Source organism: Gymnodraco acuticeps, unplaced genomic scaffold, assembly GCF_902827175.1.
Source record: "Gymnodraco acuticeps unplaced genomic scaffold, fGymAcu1.1, whole genome shotgun sequence".
NCBI lineage: Eukaryota > Metazoa > Chordata > Actinopteri > Perciformes > Bathydraconidae > Gymnodraco > Gymnodraco acuticeps.
In genome coordinates this window covers 1,089,187-1,109,386 of record NW_022990125.1, presented here as the reverse complement: position 1 = coordinate 1,109,386, position 20,200 = coordinate 1,089,187, and the positions used below count along the sequence as shown (strand labels likewise).

At 39.7% G+C, this 20,200-nt stretch overlaps 1 protein-coding gene across 1 annotated transcript in view; it reads right to left on the bottom strand.

Moving 5' to 3' along the window:
- The window catches only part of adamts3 (ADAM metallopeptidase with thrombospondin type 1 motif, 3), a 225,536-nt gene that overhangs the window by 46,179 nt on the left and 159,157 nt on the right, over window positions 1–20,200 (bottom strand). Inside the window, 6 exon segments of the mRNA XM_034216683.1 lie at window positions 1,145–1,278; window positions 5,193–5,262; window positions 5,265–5,370; window positions 7,505–7,650; window positions 10,042–10,155; window positions 16,266–16,398. Coding sequence (XP_034072574.1) covers window positions 1,145–1,278; window positions 5,193–5,262; window positions 5,265–5,370; window positions 7,505–7,650; window positions 10,042–10,155; window positions 16,266–16,398 — 703 coding nt within the window.

Below are 20,200 nucleotides of genomic sequence, written 5' to 3'. Positions count from 1 at the left end.
CTTTTACCTCGACACATGTATCTGATAGCTTTATAAACTTTGCATGGTCTGATTATTAATACAAATAAAATAATTAAATAAATTCTGATGCATTAATAAAGATTAAGCTAACCAGCAATAAAGTAATTGAGGCAACAGCAGATGGACCTTTACCATCTGCAATTTTAAAGTGATAGAAACACAAATTGCATCAATTATTATTATTTATTTTTTTAAATTCAAGACAAGATGGACTTTTATTAATCTCTCGTGGGGAAATTGTTTCTCTGCATTTGACCCATCCTAGTGTTAGGAGCAGTGTGCTGCCATTTTGAACGGCGTGCCTTGCTTAGGGACACCTCGGTAGCACTTGGTCTTGCCGGGACTTGAACTGGTGACCTTCCAGTTGCCAAGCCAAGTCCCTATCGACTTCGCCACCACCGCCCCCATATCATTTTACAATTATAAAATAACAAAAATCATTTAAAAAGTGTCATTATGCAGTGAGGACCTTTCCTTTTTACACTCTTGGCATATCATTTCGTACTTTTCTTATTAAAATTGTATTGCATCACCTGTACTGTACGTCTACACAGTTGTATTGTTACTTTAACTAAATGTAATATATTTGCATACTTACTCACAACTCTTTCTCCATGCGATGCAAGGCAGACACAGGGGCAAGGCAGGGCCCTATTATGCTTGTTTTTCAGGTTCATATTGTTTTTTTGTGCCTCTACTGTGACTCGTTTACAAGCTTCAGTGAAAATCCCCAAAAGCACAATAGGGCCCCTCTAAATGTTCCTACAAAGTGCATCTAATTTTCTCCAAATGTGTTATTAAACACAGTTTTACCAAGCAAATAATTTGTAAGCATTTGTGGTTTTATGACTATTAGTTGCCAAATTCTTGTTGCTGTGACATACGCATTTCTGTGACCAAGACTTGTATCTTCGTATGTACTTAGGTGAACATTGACATTCTGCTTTGATTAATTTCAGTGAGGAGGGAAATGTCAGATTTTAGACTCCTGGTTCTACGCAGCATGTGCAAAGATAAACCTGTTACTGATCGGTTTTCCAACATCACACTTTGTCTACATTTGTATAGATTTAAAATACAACTTTTACAACGTCAACATCATGTAGTTTAACCACATGCTTACCACACATTCTCCCCGTACGCAGATGCTGTAGGCGTCTTTGTAAGAGCATCGTGTCCCATCATGCACCAGCAGCTTCATGTAGGCCACGTCTGATATCTCCTTTGACTGGCAGTACAGGTGGCATCTCTTGTTAGCTACAGGAAAACACATTATAAACATGTTGTGGAAAGCAAAATCCAACTTAGAGAAAGATTGATATTTTGAAAGACTTTCAAAGATGAATGTGTTGTATTTACATAATAACACTTATAAAACATAAAATATGCACAATTAGATCCAGACTTTCAAAGGGTAAAAGGGAAACATGAAGCTCATTAAATATACATCTCTTTATGTTGGATAGTACCAGTTAATAGCTTGTTTTTCAAGTGGCTGCATTCTTTATTATCTTGCCGAAGAACTGACACAATGTCCCACTGCTTTTGCTGCGGAGATTACAACTATCTTGCAATTTACACCCACCAACATGTCAATTCTGACAGGCATCGACAGGCATCCTCTCAAATCAATAATGGCCAATTAGAAGTGGTATATTATATGCAAAACTTCCTCTACAGTATGTAACCTTTACACAGCGGGATATGCGCTCTAACTTGGCTAGAGTAAAAACACATCTTCAAAAGTTGTGATGATTAATCACAGGCACTTTCTCTCAGTTGCTGAACTTCTAAAACACAATGGGAGTTTTACAAAAAGATAAATAAATCAACTCCTGAGCTCCGTGCCTTCACAACTTCACACCATTCATCTGTTTGCATCTCATATATTTATCCATTATTACAATAAGCAATATTTAATTTCACTGTACAGCATTTCCTCTTCTTTTTCTATCTTAATCTATTTTACTTGCATATAGTTTACTCTAAGTCTTGAAACATTCTGTTGCAATATTTTATTTCTACTTTGATTTAGTTTTATGTCGTATATATGTTTGTGTTGCATTGATGGAGGAGCCTCTGACTTAAGTGTTTTCATTGCATATCTACACTGTAGCTGTGGATATGACAATAAAGCCCTTTCAACCTTTGAACACAATAGGAGTTTTGTAAATCCATCACCATTGAAACTCTCTACCCTGACCAACTGCCCGATTGAAACAAAATCCTGGATGCAATGCTACTACCTCAAACTCAACTGTAAGACATTTGGCATGCTCATCATTGGTCCCCAATCCCTCAACAGAACCAATAATAACTTCTGCTTCACCAATGAGGACTCCACTCTTTCTCCCTCCATACACATCCGCAACCCTGGAGTCATTTTCAACAGCAACCCGACTTTTGAAAACCATATCAACCACATCACCAAAACCACCTTAAAAATATAGACCAACAAAACTAACCTAATTAAACTGAAGTATATTCAGAACTCACACCCGCTCCCATGACCACTGATCTGCAGAAACTCCACCATTTGTCCTCATTTTAAAACATTAAAGGTGGGGTAGGTACGTTGAGAAACCGGCTCGAGATACACTTGTTGTTATATTCCATGGAATGCTCTTAACATCCCGATAGCAATGAATATCTGAAGTGCTTTGACAAAAAAACCCATAAATAAATTTCATCTGTGGAAGCCGTAGTACTGTAAAAAGCACGACCAATCATCTGAGCTGGCCCGGCTAAAGTAACTGGATGGCCTACCTGCCTGTCAGCCTTCCATCTGTGCACAAACGTATCTCGTGCCCTCATTGGTCATGTGTGCGTTCGTGTGTGTTGGAGGAGGGGCTCTGTAAGGAAGTGGCAGATTTTTCACTCGAGCTGGTTTCTCCAAAACTACCTACCCCACCTTTAATCAAAACTCACCTCGTCAGAGCTGCTTTTAATGTGCAATTCATTTCGTGTATCTCATGACTTAGGTCTTAGATTTACAATGTATCTATGAATTTGAATATGTATCTGTAAGGATATTCTGTCTTTGAGTCTTTTTAAAAGCACTGGGGTGGTGTTTGCACACAAACCTATACAAGACACTACAGGAAAAATAAAACGCCAACAGCATTATAGGGCCCCTTTTCCAAATTGTATCAGGTGTTTATGTACTTTTATTGAATTTAGATTCCGTGTTGTAGTGGAGAGCAGGAGCAGAAGACACCAAGTATTATCCTTATCCATTGGATTTTTGCTATAATGGTGATATTGAACAATATTAGACATACAAGAAAATAAAAGCCCTTTTTCCTTCATTATGTCTCCATTTTCTCTGGATTGGAAATATAAATAGTTTCCTATTCCTAGCCTTTTTACCTTTCAAAGTAAACAAAATAAATGCATATACTGTTGGCTGTATGGTTACAAAACTATCCCCGATTCATTTATGGTTTGTTATTAAAGTAAAGTAAATTACCCTTAGGGCAAAGGCCAGAATAACCTCACTCTAAACTAATTCATATAATCTTGTACAAAAGGCCTTTGATTTTCTATTGAACGTAATACCTTTTTCTAACTAAGTGTAAAAATACTCTCGACTCTGCAGGATAGCTCGTTAGCTTCCATAGAACAACGGGCTCCCACTTTACATTATCAGCCTTCATAGGGTTTTCTTACTTCTTTTCCACATGACTGACTGGGGGAACACAAAACAATTTAAATACAGGAGGTTGGAAACTGCTCCATGGAGCGAAGCCAGAAAAAGCTAATTCTGATAAAGACATTTTAAAAAGATGAACGTTTTATATCTGCACTATAAACTCCCATCATCTTTACAAAAAAGGGCAATTTTGAGCGTGGATGGCTTTAAACGCTGCATGCTGGCATAGTTATAGGAAGATGAACACATATAAAACAATGGAAGAAAGAAAATACAAAAAAAAAGTTCAGAAAAGGGTCTGGTCTGTTTGATAATGTCCCTTAAACGGCTGGGAAATGTTTCGAATGTACAATATATTTATTTCAGTTCTTGCTGTCAGAATGCAGATTCCCTTCCCTTGTAGACTTTCTTTGTTCTTTCTTGGCCCAGAAAAACCTTGAGAAGTCTCCCGTTAACAGTGTTGGGACTAACGCGTCACAAAGTAACGCGTTACTGTAACGCCGTTATTGTTGGCAGTAACTAGTACTCTAACGCATTACTTTTTTAATTCAGTAACTCAGTTACCGTTACTACATGGTGCGTTACTCCGTTACTGCATTCATTTTTTTATATAGTCAACAGCCAGGCGAACAGAGATGAGAACTGTACTTAAGTACTTGAGTAAATGTACTTATACTTCCTGTGTCACATGCGGAGACGCGCTGTGGGCGTGTTTGTGTTGTTTACTAACAAGACTATCATGGCGGCGGCGGAGCTCAAGTCTAGTTTCTCCACCTGGAGATATTCTCACTATTTCACTTTTGTCGAGCACAAAGAAAAGAACGTTTTAGTTAAATGTAAGTTGTGGTCCTGGCGGGTCAAAGATCCTATCTACTACTGCCCAAACCAGTAATTCAAATCTCTTAAAACATCTGCAAAAACAACATGCTGGGACGAAGCTAGTAACTAAGACCACAGAGACTCAGCCGACGCCACTCCACCTCCACCTAAGCAACAGCGGCTGGATTTTAACCAAGGGACTGCTAGCCAGAGAAAAGTCGATAAAGCCATTGCACGGTATGTTGTAGAACACATGCAGGCTATTGCTACAGTGGAGTCACCCGCTTTCAGGGAGCTAGTTAGCATGATAGCATGTCCGGGCGGCACACGGCATATGGGACGGAAAACTTTTTCCAACTACCTGGAGAAAGAATATACAAAAATGGAAAGCCAGCTAATATCGATGCAATCCAGATTGCATATAATGCATGTCAAGTTGATCAACAGATTGTATTATTCTCCAATGCAAAACAGTACTGAAAGGAAGGCTATAAGGGCATTAATGGGAGCCCTTTTTTCAAGTAACTAAAAAGTTACTTTTCACAGTAACGCATTACTTTTTTGTGTAAGTAATCAGTAAAGTAACTGAGTTACTTTTGAAATGAAGTAACTAGTAATGGTAACTAGTTACTGGTTTTCAGTAACTAGCACACACACTGCCCTTAAAACAAAATTATCTTTTGAAATGTTTCTGGCTTACTGTCAGGATGTTCGTAGGGCAGCCAATGGTGTTTGGCATTTTGGAATTCAAAGTGGGAGTTGCGGAGCTGGCCACTGCTTGAGCTCTGAAATCCTCGAAGTGCTTTGGGCAGTCATCAGAGTTGCAGAGCTGATACTCGAAGTTCACTCCTGGGCAGTCCTGGCCGCCATTGGAGGGCCTGCGGGGGGGGGGGGGGGGGGAATAGTAAGCAGTACTTTGAGACCACAATGTGAAAACAAATCCTGCTTAACCCTAAAATGGACAATCACATATAGATATTATGAACAATGTATTGATTACTTTGTTCTACATTACACTCATATTACGATGTTACGTCACTGTTACGGACTCTGTTTTCTATCTGCTTAGTCATCGGTCTGTGAGTGTTTTCAGCGGTGCGTGTGACATGTAAATGAGCTGTGCGGTAGCCCTGATGTCATTGGCTGCCCATTTTCTGGTCCGCCTCCTGGGGATTGTGATTGAAGCATGCCGGGGCCGACGCGCTCCAATCGCAGCGCACAGCCGGCGCACACCTGCTGCAGATGACTACAAAGCCTGAGGACAACTACCACTCTGGAGGCTCTGTGGTGTGAGACAGACGCCTCTAGCCTCTTGTTGTGTTTACTCGTTGTGCTCGATAATACTGTGAATCCTCTGTGTTCAGTTATACTGCTTAGCAGCGTGTTTAAGTAGTGTTCTGTGTTTAGTGTAGTATGTGTGTGTCAAGAAGACCCAGGGTAGCTTAACGGTTAGCACCTGTCGATCAGCTGTGGTTTTTGCACAGCCGTTTCAGTTACATGTACCACGTTTAACGTGAGGTTTTTGTTTTCCCTTTTATTTAATTATTACTCTGTATGATCTGCCAAACTCGCTGCTTGCCTGCCATTTTGTTTCACCATATTATAATAAAACCATTTATAATTATTACCAATTCCAATCTGGCGTATGTTGCTTTCCTCTTCCCCTAGTCGGGACGTAACAGTCACCCATATTAAACATTGATACACCAATATTACACCCTATTAAACCATTATCCCACCTGTATTTCACCCATGTTACACCTTTTTTTACACCTGTATCACAACCTTATTATACACCAGTGGCGAACCGTCAGGGCCTTCAAGGTATTCACAGAATACCCTGGAACACTCAGATAAAACAAACAAAAAATCGATTTAATTATATAAATAAAATGTATATACAATTTATAAATGAAAATCGTATCTGTTGGCGGCGGTGGCGGAGGGTGTGTGTGTCTACAGAAGGTCCAGTTGTGATAGACACGGTTCGCCACTGTTATACACATATTTCAAATGTATTACACATAGACACAACCTGTCAAATGACTGTTTCCCACACAATATAGAAATCATTTTATGGTTAATGTGTGATGAGAAAACATGCATAAAAGATTGGCGTTACGTTTAACATTGCACCTGTAATGCTCTGTCAGAGTTTCCTATTTAGTTTTCAATGGGGTTTTGCACCCCGTGTGTGTTTTTACTTCATGCCTGTCTTTTCCCGCCTTTTTGATTACAAGCTCAATTTCACCTGCTGCCTTTTTCTAGAAGTTGCTTACATTGTTTATTTTAACCCCAGTGTTATTTGTATATGTCATTAATAATGATTGACTACCAAGCCTACAAAGAACAATTACATCTGACAATAAACGTTTGCCTTTCTAAAGCTGTTAAGCAATTACAACAGAATAGTGTGCACATTATACTTTAAAGACTTAAGGGTTGATCAGTGAACATGAGCAATTTCTCGTTGAGTTAGTGTCTAGCTTTAGGTCTCCTTCATGAAGGTGTGATTTATTATATGCCCATACTGTACGTAGTTGTAACAGAAGTGTTATTCACTCTGCAAGAAAGTCAATAATTCTATTTTCAAAAATGTCAAAAGATTCCTTTGATATAAGGAGACTAAAACTCCTTGGTTATCGTAGCCACGAGTCAAGTTAAATAAACTGTCATGGTGAGAATAAAACACAGGGGACTAGTATTACTAGATGTGATGTGGACTTTAAAACCAACATTGGGCCCGATTTCTCTTCCTTTGACATTTTGCATTTGACATAAAAATCAACTAGAGAGAATATGCGTAGTTTGAGGTGTTTGACGAATCAATGCTGTCCTTTTTCTGGTTAGGATAGCCTGAATAATACCCATACTCCCTGTAGCTCAGTAGGCAGGGTACATTTAAGGTTACAAAAAAGGACATCTACCCACTTAAATTATCCAACAATACCTGCCAGCTAGGATCAACCTCCTCCTTTAGGTCAACATTTTGTAATAATGCCTGTCACTCACGCTGGGCTGGTGCACTGACGCGTCCGGAAGCGAACTCCAGTACCACAAGAGCGGGAGCAGGAGCCATACTTGCTCCAGGAGCCCCAGGCGCCATCTTGCTTGATCTGATTAGGATTCTTCCACATGCAGTGACCTTTGTAGCACCACTACAGAGGATGACAGGAGACAGGGAAACATAAAAGACTCAAATAACATCTATTTAGAGCAGAATTGATGCAAAATAATGTATTTTGTGACATCTTTGTAATTGCTAGAGGATTGATGCGTCATGGGAATATATAATAGGTAATGAGGTGGGTGCTGATGGTTAAGGTATGAGTGTTTATCAAATAAATCAATACAAATAATAAAGGCAACAATCATTACAGAGCAATAGAGCAACATACAGTAACCATTTAATTAATGATGGTTAGTTAAATAAATAAATAAATATAACATTTTGTGAAAAAAAGACATGACCAATAACACAAATAGTAGTATTACGAATAATAACAAATACTAGGTACTTGCTACATCAACAAGTATAATGCTAAAGCAAACAACAATATGCAACATTTGTGTAATTGATAGGGGATTGGTGTGTTATGGGATATGGTGTCAAGTTGTGAGTGCTGTTACCTTTAGGCATGACTGTATATCCATTTAATCATTCATGATAATGTCAGAACAATTACATAATACTAAAATAAATAACCATAAAAGTAAAAATGGTGAAATGTATTGAAAGGGGAAAATTAAAACTAAATTAAAAAAGGACCAATCACGAAAAAGTCCCCAAAATGTATTAAGATAATAATAATGAGAATAAATAGTAGATACTTGCTACATTAACAAGTATAAAGTGCTGAATCACAGGATAGTAATTGCATTATGTTAAAAGGATAGGGATTGTGTATTATGGAATAAGTGTTACATGATGATAGCTGCTAGTGTAGGGTTGGAGTGTTTTTGGCACAAAGACATACGTCTGTTTTAAGCTGGGATTCGTTCACAAGCTGATTTAATGGGGTCATGAAAGCTGCCAGTGTGTTGCTTAGTGCTGATGTGAAATTATTTGCATTACAAAAAGGTCTACCATTATGCGATGGGTATTGTGTTTCTTGTTTTTTAGTGTTGTCTGTGGATTGGGATGGGTGTCTTGATGACGGGAAGAGCAGTCACTGACACAGACGGTCAGAAAGGGGGACGCTGCGGCTCGTTATCAGGGATATCCTGTCAGGGGCTTGTTTCCAAAAGTAATGTGTTAGTTTGCAGAGCCAGCTGAAGTGGAAGTAATATCTGATGTGTTCATTGAGCATCGTGAGCATGTATCCCAATTAAAAAAACAAAACCTTTTTTTTTACATTTTGTCTTGGGTAATGTGAGTTTTGTGAATACAGTTGTGGCTGAATGTTAGCATCCTCTTGCTAATTGTGTGAATTTGAGTGAACTGAAAGAGAAACCCTGCAGCAATGTTACATCATCTGTGAAAAAGGTTCCCAAAAGAGTGGTAGCCCATTGTTTTCAACAATCATATGTCATTGTTAGGCTGATGCTGTGGTTTTGCAACTGACATGCATTGTTTATTACTCACTTTTGGAAAAACTGCTGTATGATCGCGGCTATTGTGTAATCATTATCTAATCCATCAAAGATTCTTCCTCCCTCACCACATTCAAAACATCACTCAAAACCTACCTGTTCAACACTGCATTCAACCACTGACCACCCCCCCACTATTTTCTGTTTTTTTTATCTGTTTTTGTATTTTTCTCTGTAGTTTTTTTTAAATGATTTGTATTCTCTGTCAAAGTGTCTTTGAGTTTCTAGAAAAGCGCTATACAAGTATAATGTATTATTATTATTATTATTATTATAATAGTCCTGCAGATAGCTATAACAATCTTGTGGAAAAGTGGAAACAAGCACCAAAATTCATCCCTTTGGGGTCATTTATTTTAAAAACACGTTTCCAAAATGGCCGCCATTTCCAGCCGAGGAAACAGTATTTTAACACAGAATTTATAACCACTGGATCTATTTTTGTGATTTTGGTATTGAGTTATTTGTTTAAGACTATGGGGAATATATAATACAATTTAAAAAAACTTCTTCAGAGTTATTTTGTATAATTTTAAACACAAAATGTAAAAATGTATATCTAAAACACTGGATTATTTCAAAAAATATATATTTTAACGATTTTCAAACTCCAACAGGAACTAAATTCTGCAAAATATCAGTAAATTGGTTAAAAGTCAAATGCAGTGCACAATATGTGCTTTATTTAAATTCTCTGAGCAATCACATCTAACACATCTTATCAGCAGTGTCCTTGTTTCCACATTATGACATAAAGCTCATGAATACAAAGGAGATAGGAAAACAACATTTCACCTTGGGATGGGACTGTTCAAAAAGTATTTGAATTCACCATTGACATTGGGCGCGCATTCTCTGATTGCCATTCTAGTCTTTTCTCTACGTCCAGACACCTTTTTCTCGGTTCTCCAAACCAGTGGCCATGTAGTACTACTGCATATAATAGACATACTTACTTTTCCAGGAGCACACTCCGTCCCATCGAGAGGCGGACCCTTCTTGGTTTTGCAGAAGTACGGGTTGTCTGGATGACTGCACCACAGCTGTTTACATGGGTCAAATGTACGGAACTGAAACGTAGAGAAGAGGAACATTGTGTGTGAGGTCAATGAGCTGAACATTTAGGTATAACAGCCATGAATCTGATTGGAAATGTTTTGTGTTAATACTGTATGGCGGATGATGATTTGTATACATACAGTATAAAAACATAAACCGAGGATGACATAAAGTATAAAATATAAATCAAATCAAGTTTTATTTAATATAGCACATTTATAAACGATTTTTGGTCGAGCCAAAGTGCTGTACATATAATAAAAATAGCCTACAGTGGAGACACTTTACAGCAAATACAACAGCACAGATTGTTCAGAATATCAGTATGAGAAAAAAAAACGACACCCTCTATCCTTGTATATGAGGTGTTAAGTATCGCAGTCACACTATCTGACGGACAGCTGCCACCCAACAGTTACAAGCTCCACTATCAGGCACTCAGCTGAGAGGAGTTGGGATGTTTTTCGTCCCTTCAAGGTTGTATTTTTTTAAAGGAAGAATAGAACGGATAGGACTCATTGAGAGAACTCAAAAATTTGCTTTTTAGCTGCCCTCAGCATCCTTCTGACAAAAGGTAAAGCAATTAAAGGTTCTCCTCCCTTATGGTATTGATGTGCATATTTTCCTTTATGTGTGTCATTATATTTCCCCAATTGTCACTTTCCTGTTCAACCTTCAATCGCTGCGGCAAATCTCACATTAACACTGCAAACATGTTTCATTTGAAAGCTTATAATAAGATATTAGATAACTATCTCAGTCCAATACATTGTGTATAATGAACACCATTTATTTGCGCTCATTGGGTGAATTGTACTTCGTTCTTAATGGCAAGTCACGGCCATAGTAACAGTAAACCCACACTAATTTTCTAAGCTTCTTCACCAGTAGTGGCATGCTGGCACTTTTTGCGTTCAAACTATCATAACCTTGTGCCTCCATTCTCAACACATTCTCACTCCCAACTCGGCCTATGTTGACGTTATGTAGGGGTCCTTGACGTCACTTTCCAACGCAAGGGGGGACCCTTTAGCGTCGAGTTTCAACTATCAGGGAGTCCCGTTGACTTGCATAGAGCTCCCTGAACGTCGGTAATAGACGAGTTGGGATCGCGGCGAAATGCTCTCCGCAGATCCATTCTCACAGCTTTTATCAACCTTTTTCTTACTCAATATCAAGCCACACTTATTGTTTTTACTTCCTTATTTTAATTGAATAATGTAGGACTTTTGTTGCCGTCAGTTATGGGGAGAGTAGGGGCTCAGAAAACTGAAATCTGTATTGTTTCATCGTTTTTTCCTTCTAATTTTGTATTATTTTCTAAACCACACACTGTTATTTACTCAACAATAACACACAATTATCCTTGTGTTTATTCCTTTGTTTGATAAATAAACACAAGTTGGAGTCCGTCAGGACCGAGGGTCGGAGCAGCTCATTCAAACACAGAAAGCTGTATTTTCAAAATAAGAGTTCATTTTAATATTATGTTTTATAATATATTTTTTTATTAACTAGACCACTGGGTCATGTTAAGACCATATTTTCTGTCGGTTTGGTGTTGCAAATATAAAAACAATATATGTGTGGATAACAAAATACATCCATCAATAACGTGCTTTACTTATTGACACAAATATTAAGAGTACATACTTTCATAGGGGGAAAGTATGTACGGACCCATTCAAATCCAGTTTTGGATAGTCTGCCGTGGTTTCATCCCATTTGAAAGTGCTGTTTGACGCTCGGAGTATCCATGGGCGTAACCCTCGGCGCACTGCCACTCAAACATCCAATTTCAGAGCTTGAGGACTAATCACAGGGTTTGTCAAGTAAGAGAATACTTACTTCCGGGTGTAAAATTCTCTAAAGCAACTACTATGAGCTGCTCCGACCCTCGGTCCTGACGGACTCCAACTTGTGTTTATTTATCAAACAAAGGAATAAACACAAGGATAATTGTGTGTTATTGTTGAGTAAATAACAGTGTGTGGTTTAGAAAATAATACAAAATTAGAAGGAAAAAACGATGAAACAATACAGATTTCAGTTTTTTTTTTCAGTCTATGACGGAGCACAAGCCGCCATGAGGTAGTTTACTGTTCAGGGACGAAGGTTCCCTGGCGCACATTCTCTTCTGTGGACGAGAGCTCTAGTTTTCCATTTGAAAGAGCTTGACGCTCGGCGTAACCTTGGCGCACTGCCACTCCAACATCCAATTAATCTCGAAGATTAATCACAGGGTTTGTCAACGGGACTGTAGTCCCAAACGATAGCTGGGGATTATGGGTAGTGTAATGTCTTCGGCCATCCTAAACTGAATTTTTTTTTCGGATATCATATCGCATTAATAACACCACATCTGGTGTCACAGAGAACTTCTGTTACTGTCCTTTCTTCTTAGAGGAAGTAGGGGAGACCAGGGACAGTTGCAACACTTTTTGGGTTTTTCCCCAATAAGTAAAAAACCATTTACAATAGGATAGCCATTTTGCTATATTATACATTATCAATATGTCAGCTACTGAAACAATGTATTTAAGATGTTTTTATGAAATAAGTACAGGTTGGAAAATGTATTTTTTTTTAAAAACTCAACTGTTACAACTGTCCTTGTGTACAGGGACAGTTGTAGCACATGCCAGGCACGGTTGTAAAATGTTAATAACGGTTACCTTTTCACACTGCATGACAACAAATAGGGAAAGCTGTCAAATTCTAAGGCAACAAGATTTGAATGGGGTTTCACACATCCTCCAACAAACAATGAACAATGAACAGGATCACAGATAACACACACAGCATCATCCTCTGTGAAGGATTAAACTGTTCTCTGAGAGGTGCTTCTACCTTAATTATGCGGACCTACCTCCTTTGAGCTGAGACCATAATATAAATCAGCTGCCTCCATCAGGTAGTCTCTCAAAAGCATCCCCTGCTCTGTTGAGAACACCTTCTTTGGTGTCTAGTAGCCTACTCTTGGGGGTGTTTGTGATCCCTGACTCTCCAACCTCAGCCTCCTCTTATGGAACCGGTACAGGGTGACATGGCATATATCCAGGGACTTTGCCACATCCCTGAATGATTCGCCCTTCTCAACTTCATTTGAGGCCCTCTGCAGCAGAGCAAGTGGCACTCCCCTGTCTGTCTTCCTCTTTCTGACATTTGGCATACTGTAAACACACACACACACTTTAGGCCTAATGTACAGTATTTTATTCTGTTTATTTTTACAGGGACAATGCACACCAATCAACAATACAACTGTATTCTTGAATGAACAATTGATCATTCCAGCAAATGAGCCATCATTGTAAATGTGCCACGTTACCACCGTCCCGTTACAACCGTCCCAGGACCACCAGTCTTGCTTCCACCCCCTGTGAACCTGCCTGGTTGCTACCTGTAGCTTGACCCATATTTAGCTAGTTATATTTGTAGCTTACAAAACAGTGATTCTAATAATACTAGTTTGGATTCCTAGACATTTGAACTCAAGACAGTATCCAAAAAATACATCATATAATTTTAGTTAATATTTTACCTCTGAAACACACTTTTGCTGATATCTTATCACAAACCCTCAAAGTACACCCTGTAGCGAGTAAAACTCTAACACAGTCTATGCTGCCCCAAAACGCCTCATTGGAGATTTCTAATTTTCCATTATTTTCTACGAAACCTGATATACTTATATGATTCTGTTTTCTTCAAGTTTGTATTTTGTTGGTCGAACGCACTTATTGTAAGTCGCTTTGGATAAAAGCGTCAGCTAAATGCAATGTAATGTAATGTAATAACTGAAGCTACATCAGAAAGTTATTCAACTTTTCATGGATATCCTTATCCTTTTATGTGTTTAAATGAAATGACGCAGGCATCATCTCTTTTATGGCCAGATATCAGAGTCCATCTGAACTGAACATTCATTCTATGAAACTAGTGACCTCGATTTAAATCAAGAGCTTAGTTATCAGGTGAAGATCAGGTGAAGATCTTAGTCAGAACCCCCAAGTTCTCCGCCCATTCCTCTCAATACACACAACCTCCAAAAACAGACAACCTGATCAAATCTACTCCATCATAGAATCCATTACAATCCGATGCTGCGATTTTTACTGTAGAGTGTACTCTCTCGTAATAAAATCAATCCTTGTACCATTAATTTGCATTTTTAACAAATATATTTGATAAAAGAAAAGCTTTAGAACTTCCTGCAAAATTAAAAAGGTTTATGATTAAATATGAATTATCCAGTGTTTTGCAGGTTTACATACATTTGTTGTCTTTCAATCTATGTCAGATCAAGGTTCTAATTAGCTTTTGTACCTGTGACTTTGATAGAAACGTGATATTAATATCAAGCTTTTGTAGATCAAGGTGATTTGATGAAGAAAAGACGCATTGACTGCAGAATAAAGTAACAGAATATTAATTACCTCACCAGTGGCGGCCAGCCCATAGGGGCGCTAGGGGCGCCGCCCCACCTCTTCCCACATTCAAAAAAAAATATTAAAAAAAATATTAAATTAAAAAAATATATATTAAAAAATATATATTTAAAAAACATATATATTTTATATTTTTATTTTTAATGAACAAGGTAAATATCATACAATTGGTATCAGTACAATGTATAATCTACAATAAAATCTCGTTTAAAATTGTGTTACGATGTAAAGTAAAGTTACTGATAAGTCACATGTTTCCTGCCTGGCCTTGCCCATGGCATTAGTTTATCATTACCGGGCGGAGCCCCCCGAGACAAACAGCAGCAACCAGCACGTTGCAAAAGTCTCATTAGTAAACTGTGCCGCCGAAACATAATTTCAGCCAATCAGCGCCGTCAAATATTTTGGTCACGAGGGCGCTCACGTTGGCGCCCACGTTGCTTACGTGACGTGAGTTGTTTTTTAGACTTGTGAGTGACCAAGGTGACGCAGTATTTGGATGAGAATGGTGTGCAGGTGGAGTCGCCGGACCTCGGTCCGCACCCAATTCCGTGCAAGAGCTACTCTCCAATCCTTTCCAAAGGAGAAGTTTGGGAGATAAATTGATACTTAAAGACCTTGGACCGGACCAACCCGATTTATATATATCACAGCAAGCTCGTGAAAAAGACAAAACGTATCAACGAGGCTAGCTGGATGCAAACGATGCAAACAGGTAAATGCTATATTTTGTTTCCCATGCTTGCTCTTCAAACAGATACGATCTGTTCAGAAACTAGACAAAAGTTAAACAAGTACAAACCACAGACTGTCTGTGTCATGGAGAATACAGTCGCTGGTTTATTTATGTCTGTATAGGCCGTTGTTGTGAGTGTGGACGGTCGGAACATATATAACGTTAGCTTAGCCAAGCTCCATTCAGAAAACAAGCATTCTAAAAGGTTTTTCGCCTGCCGTCTGTCTGCAGACTTGTCAAAGCATTAATTCATGGTTTTTACTAACCGGTATCAGTATGTTGTTACGTCGGCATCATTTAGAAACGTGTATTACAATTTAATCACGGTAAAATATGTTCATTTTGTTGTAGTTGTAGCTCCCGAGCCAGCGCGTCTTGTTTGAATGATGCGAGTAAACGCAGCTGGCAGCCGCGGTGAAACTCTAGCGACTAGAGCGATGCGATAGGAGCGTTTAGAGCGAAGCGAATATTCGCATCGCGTCCGGTCTGAACGCAGCATTAAAGCGAGCTCCGCGCTGCACTGGAAACGCGCCATTACATCACCAGAAGTCCTAATTTAAGGGGTCATTTCTCCCAAAAAAAATTGTTTTACTCACTATATCAAAAGCCCCACCAAAAATATTTTCCACCAGCCGCCACTGTACCTCACCATCTGCAGATATTAAGCAGGTGTGACTTTAAGCAGATGTCTGTTTGAAGTGCTCCCTAATCTAGCATCTGATTATGCTTGGAGGAATCTGCTGATGTTTGAAAATCAGTTTCTTTGAAGACTCTAATCATCATCGGCTGTGTGGCTTTCTGCAGAGCCTCAGCAGGTCTGACCTGCTTTTCTCAACTAAAATTGTTATTATTTTGGAGAGTAAATTGGGCCCTCTTACAGACAAGGTTTTTGAGTCTTCAGTCCTCCAAATGGTAACCTGAGTGCAGTACTCACCGAGGTGCAGATCTTATAGCCCACTCCAAAGTCAAATCGACACTGCTCATCCATCGAGTAGTTGATGCCGGGAAGTTCAGGGAGTTGCGGCCAGTCGTGTTTGAAGGGGTCATCTAGGAGACAGTCGTACGTGCTGTCGGGAAAGAAGAGATGACACCGAAGTCAAGCACTGAAGAGAACATTTTTTAAAACATTAAATCATTTTTCTAGATGGATTAGTCTACTGGGGACTTGAAATACTTTAATCACAGGACCAAATAGACATATTTATAAGAGTCAAACCTTTCTCAACTGATTACTCCAGTTTAAAATGTGCTGCTGTGAATTCAAACTGTTCCTTTGACACATTTGGCATAACATTCTACAGCATTAAATCCATCAGAGTAATATCACACTCCAAGTAGAGCTGCGTAATGTGTAATGTGGCAAAAATCAAATACAGTGTTATGATCTATTTTATGTAAGTAACAGTTTCTCACTTTACAGTCATTGATTTGTTAATTGTATTCTTCTATTGCAAGATTGGCGACATAACTTGTGTTAAACTCGAAAGACTGAAATTCTTTAAAAATAGACTTGTTAAGGGTTTTTAAGGCGAACAGGTGCAAAACAATTCTAGCCTGACTACACAATACAAATCATAGTCATGTGTTTTTAAAAGACTTGAAAGTATTCTAACAAATAAAAAGACTTGGCTTTTACTGCAGGCTCATTTTACATTTTAAAAAGCTGACAAAATACAAGTTTCTGTTAAAAAAATATATTATTTAAATAATTTAGCTGATTATCAACATGTTTGTGTAGACAGACAGACTGAATGAAATGTAAGTCTTTGTTTCTGGTTTCCACATAATTACATTCATGGAAACAACACAGTCCATTCATACTCACAACTTTATAGCATATATCCTACATTTTAAACAAAATGATTGTTTTATATTCAACTCCAAACTTACAGCACAGATCTTTTCACATTAAAATCCCCGCAGAGACTCAAACTTCTGCAGATGTTTTAAAATCAAAGCCTACATGATGGCTTTGATTGTAAAACACTGGCAGGAGGTGTTTCTTTGACAGTAATGCAAAGTTGGCAGACTAAAACTCAGATCAGCTCAGTGTTTAATACGACAGACAGGACTGCTGATACACTAATAAAGTAAGTGCTGCAGAAATGGATGTTATCTGAAATGTAAGGCTTTTTACCAATTGATTGAAAGTCAGCCATTATCGAATACTTTATTTGAAAATTCACTGTATGTTCCTTGCTCTAAGTGAAAAGCAAAGCATCCTACAATTTAGCATTTTGTTGTTCTGCGGCTTCTTATTACTGTTTGTTCGAACATACAATGCTTTAAAGCCTGTGTGCAAATATTCTAACTGAATGCTACACAGTTTTCACAGAGCCTTTATCATTTCTTCTTTCAATGACAGTTTTGCACCTGTATTTCAGTTTGAGGACACATTTGGTTGCACATGGCCAGGTGGTGAACAATGCCTCAGCTGCAGTAAATGCCATCATGGCCGCCTTTTGTTAAACTGGCAAATCATATGTTCCTTTTTATAAGTGATAAATGAGCACCTCGCACAAGTTTGCACAGCTGTCTACCCAAGCTTTCTCTTTCCATCTCAGAACCAAAGCTGTATCATCCAACATTATCACACAGCATTAACACTTTTAATACCGTTTATGGATTTATTGCTACAATGGATCCAATTAAAATAGCCGGAAGCTGCTCTAAAAAAACTGTGTGCTGATTGATTTCACAATGCCATTGTCATCTCTCACTTCGCTGTCAATAGTTGAGCATTTCACTGTTAGGAATTGATTTTTGAGCAGCTCAGTGAAAGAGTCAAGGTCCCTGTCACTGTTGGATAATGGAAAATATTGCAAATAATGGTTTCAAACAGGGCGTTGGAAGGAACACTTTGAGGAACTCCTGAACCCGACAACTCCGCCCTCTATGTTAGAGGCAGAGCTGGAGTATGACGGGGGATCAACACCAATCTCCCGGGGGGAGGTCACTGAGGTCGTCAAACAACTCCACAGTGGCAAAGCCCCGGGGGTGGATGAGATCCGCCCAGAAATGCTGAAGGCTCTGGGTGTTGAGGGACTGTCATGGTTGACACGTCTCATCAACGTTGCGTGGAAGTCGGAAACAGTACCGAAGGAGTGGCAGACCGGGGTGGTGGTTCCCCTTTTTAAAAAGGGGGATCAGAGGGTGTGTGCCAATTACAGAGGCATCACACTACTCAACCTCCCCGGGAAAGTTTACTCTAAGGTACTCGAAAGGAGGGTCAGGCCGATTGTCGAACCTCAGATTGAGGAGGAACAATGCGGATTCCGTCCTGGTCGTGGAACGACGGAACAGCTTTTTACTCTCGCAAGGATCCTGGAGGGGGCCTGGGAGTACGCTTATCCGGTCTACATGTGTTTTGTAGACTTGGAGAAGGCGTATGACCGAGTTCCCAGGGAGTTACTGTGGGAGGTGCTGCAGGAGTATGGGGTGAGGGGGTCTCTACTCAGGGCCATCCAATCTCTGTACTCCCAAAGCGAGAGCTGTGTCCGGGTCCTCGGCAGTAAGTCGGACCCAATTCCGGTGAGGGTTGGCCTCCGCCAGGGCTGCGCTTTGTCACCAATCCTGTTTGTAATATACATGGATCGGATTTCGAGGCGTAGTCATGGGGGAGGGGGTCTGCAGTTCGGTGGACTAAGGATTGCACCACTGCTTTTTCCAGATGATGTGGTTCTAATGGCTTCATCGGTCTGCGACCTTCAGCACTCACTGGATCGGTTCGCAACCGAGTGTGAAGCGGCTGGGATGAGGATCAGCACCTCCAAATCTGAGGCCATGGTTCTCAGCAGGAAACCGATGGATTGTCCACTCCAAGTAGGGAATGAGTCCTTACCCCAAGTGAAGGAGTTCAAGTATCTCGGGGTCTTGTTCTCGAGTGAGGGAACAATGGAGCGTGAGATGGGCCGGAGAATCGGAGCAGCGGGAGCGGTACTGCAGTCGCTTTACCGCACCGTTGTGACGAAAAGGGAGCTGAGCCAGAAGGCAAAGCTCTCTGTCTACCGGGCCATTTTCTTTCCTACCCTCACCTATGGTCATGAAGGATGGACCGAAAGAACGAGATTGCGGATACAAGCGGCCGAGATGGGTTTTCTCCGCAGGGTGGCTGGTGTCTCTCTTAGGGATAAGGTGAAAAGTTCGGTCATCAGGGAGGGACTCGGAGTTGAGCCGCTCCTCCTTCGCATAGAAAGGAGCCAGTTGAGGTGGTTCGGGCACCTAGTTAGGATGCCACCTGGGCGCCTCCCTAGGGAGGTGTTCCAGGCACGTCCAGCTGGGAAGAGACCAAGGGGTAGACCTAGGACCTGATGGAGGGATTATATCTCTTCGCTGGCCTGGGAGCGCCTTGGGATCCCCCAGTCAGAGCTGGTTGATGTCGCCAGGGAAAAGAAAGTTTGGGTCTCTCTGCTGGAACTGCTACCCCCGCGACCCGACCACGGATAAGCGGGAGAAGATGGATGGATGGATGGATGGTTTCAAACAGAGTATCAAACAGTTTAAGTGCTTTTGGAAGACAGCTGCAGGTTAATGGTGTTAATGTAGGTACACTTAAGTGTGTTACCAAGACATTATAAATATAGGTTGCTTAAGGTTATTATTAAAGAGAATTTCCCCAAAATTGCTCCACAAATTGTAGTACTTCTATTTGATAGGAATATGTTATGGTGCAGATAGTGGCACCATGTTACCAATTACAGCATGGGGCACATGTTTCAATACTGTTGTTTTCAAAGAAATTCAGATGTGGCTTATTAAAAATCAGCTAAATATATCAGCATCTTTTCTTAACAAATGGCTGAAGCAACACAATAAATTAATGATCATGATTTGACATTCACTTTGCTTATATTCATTCCAATACAAATG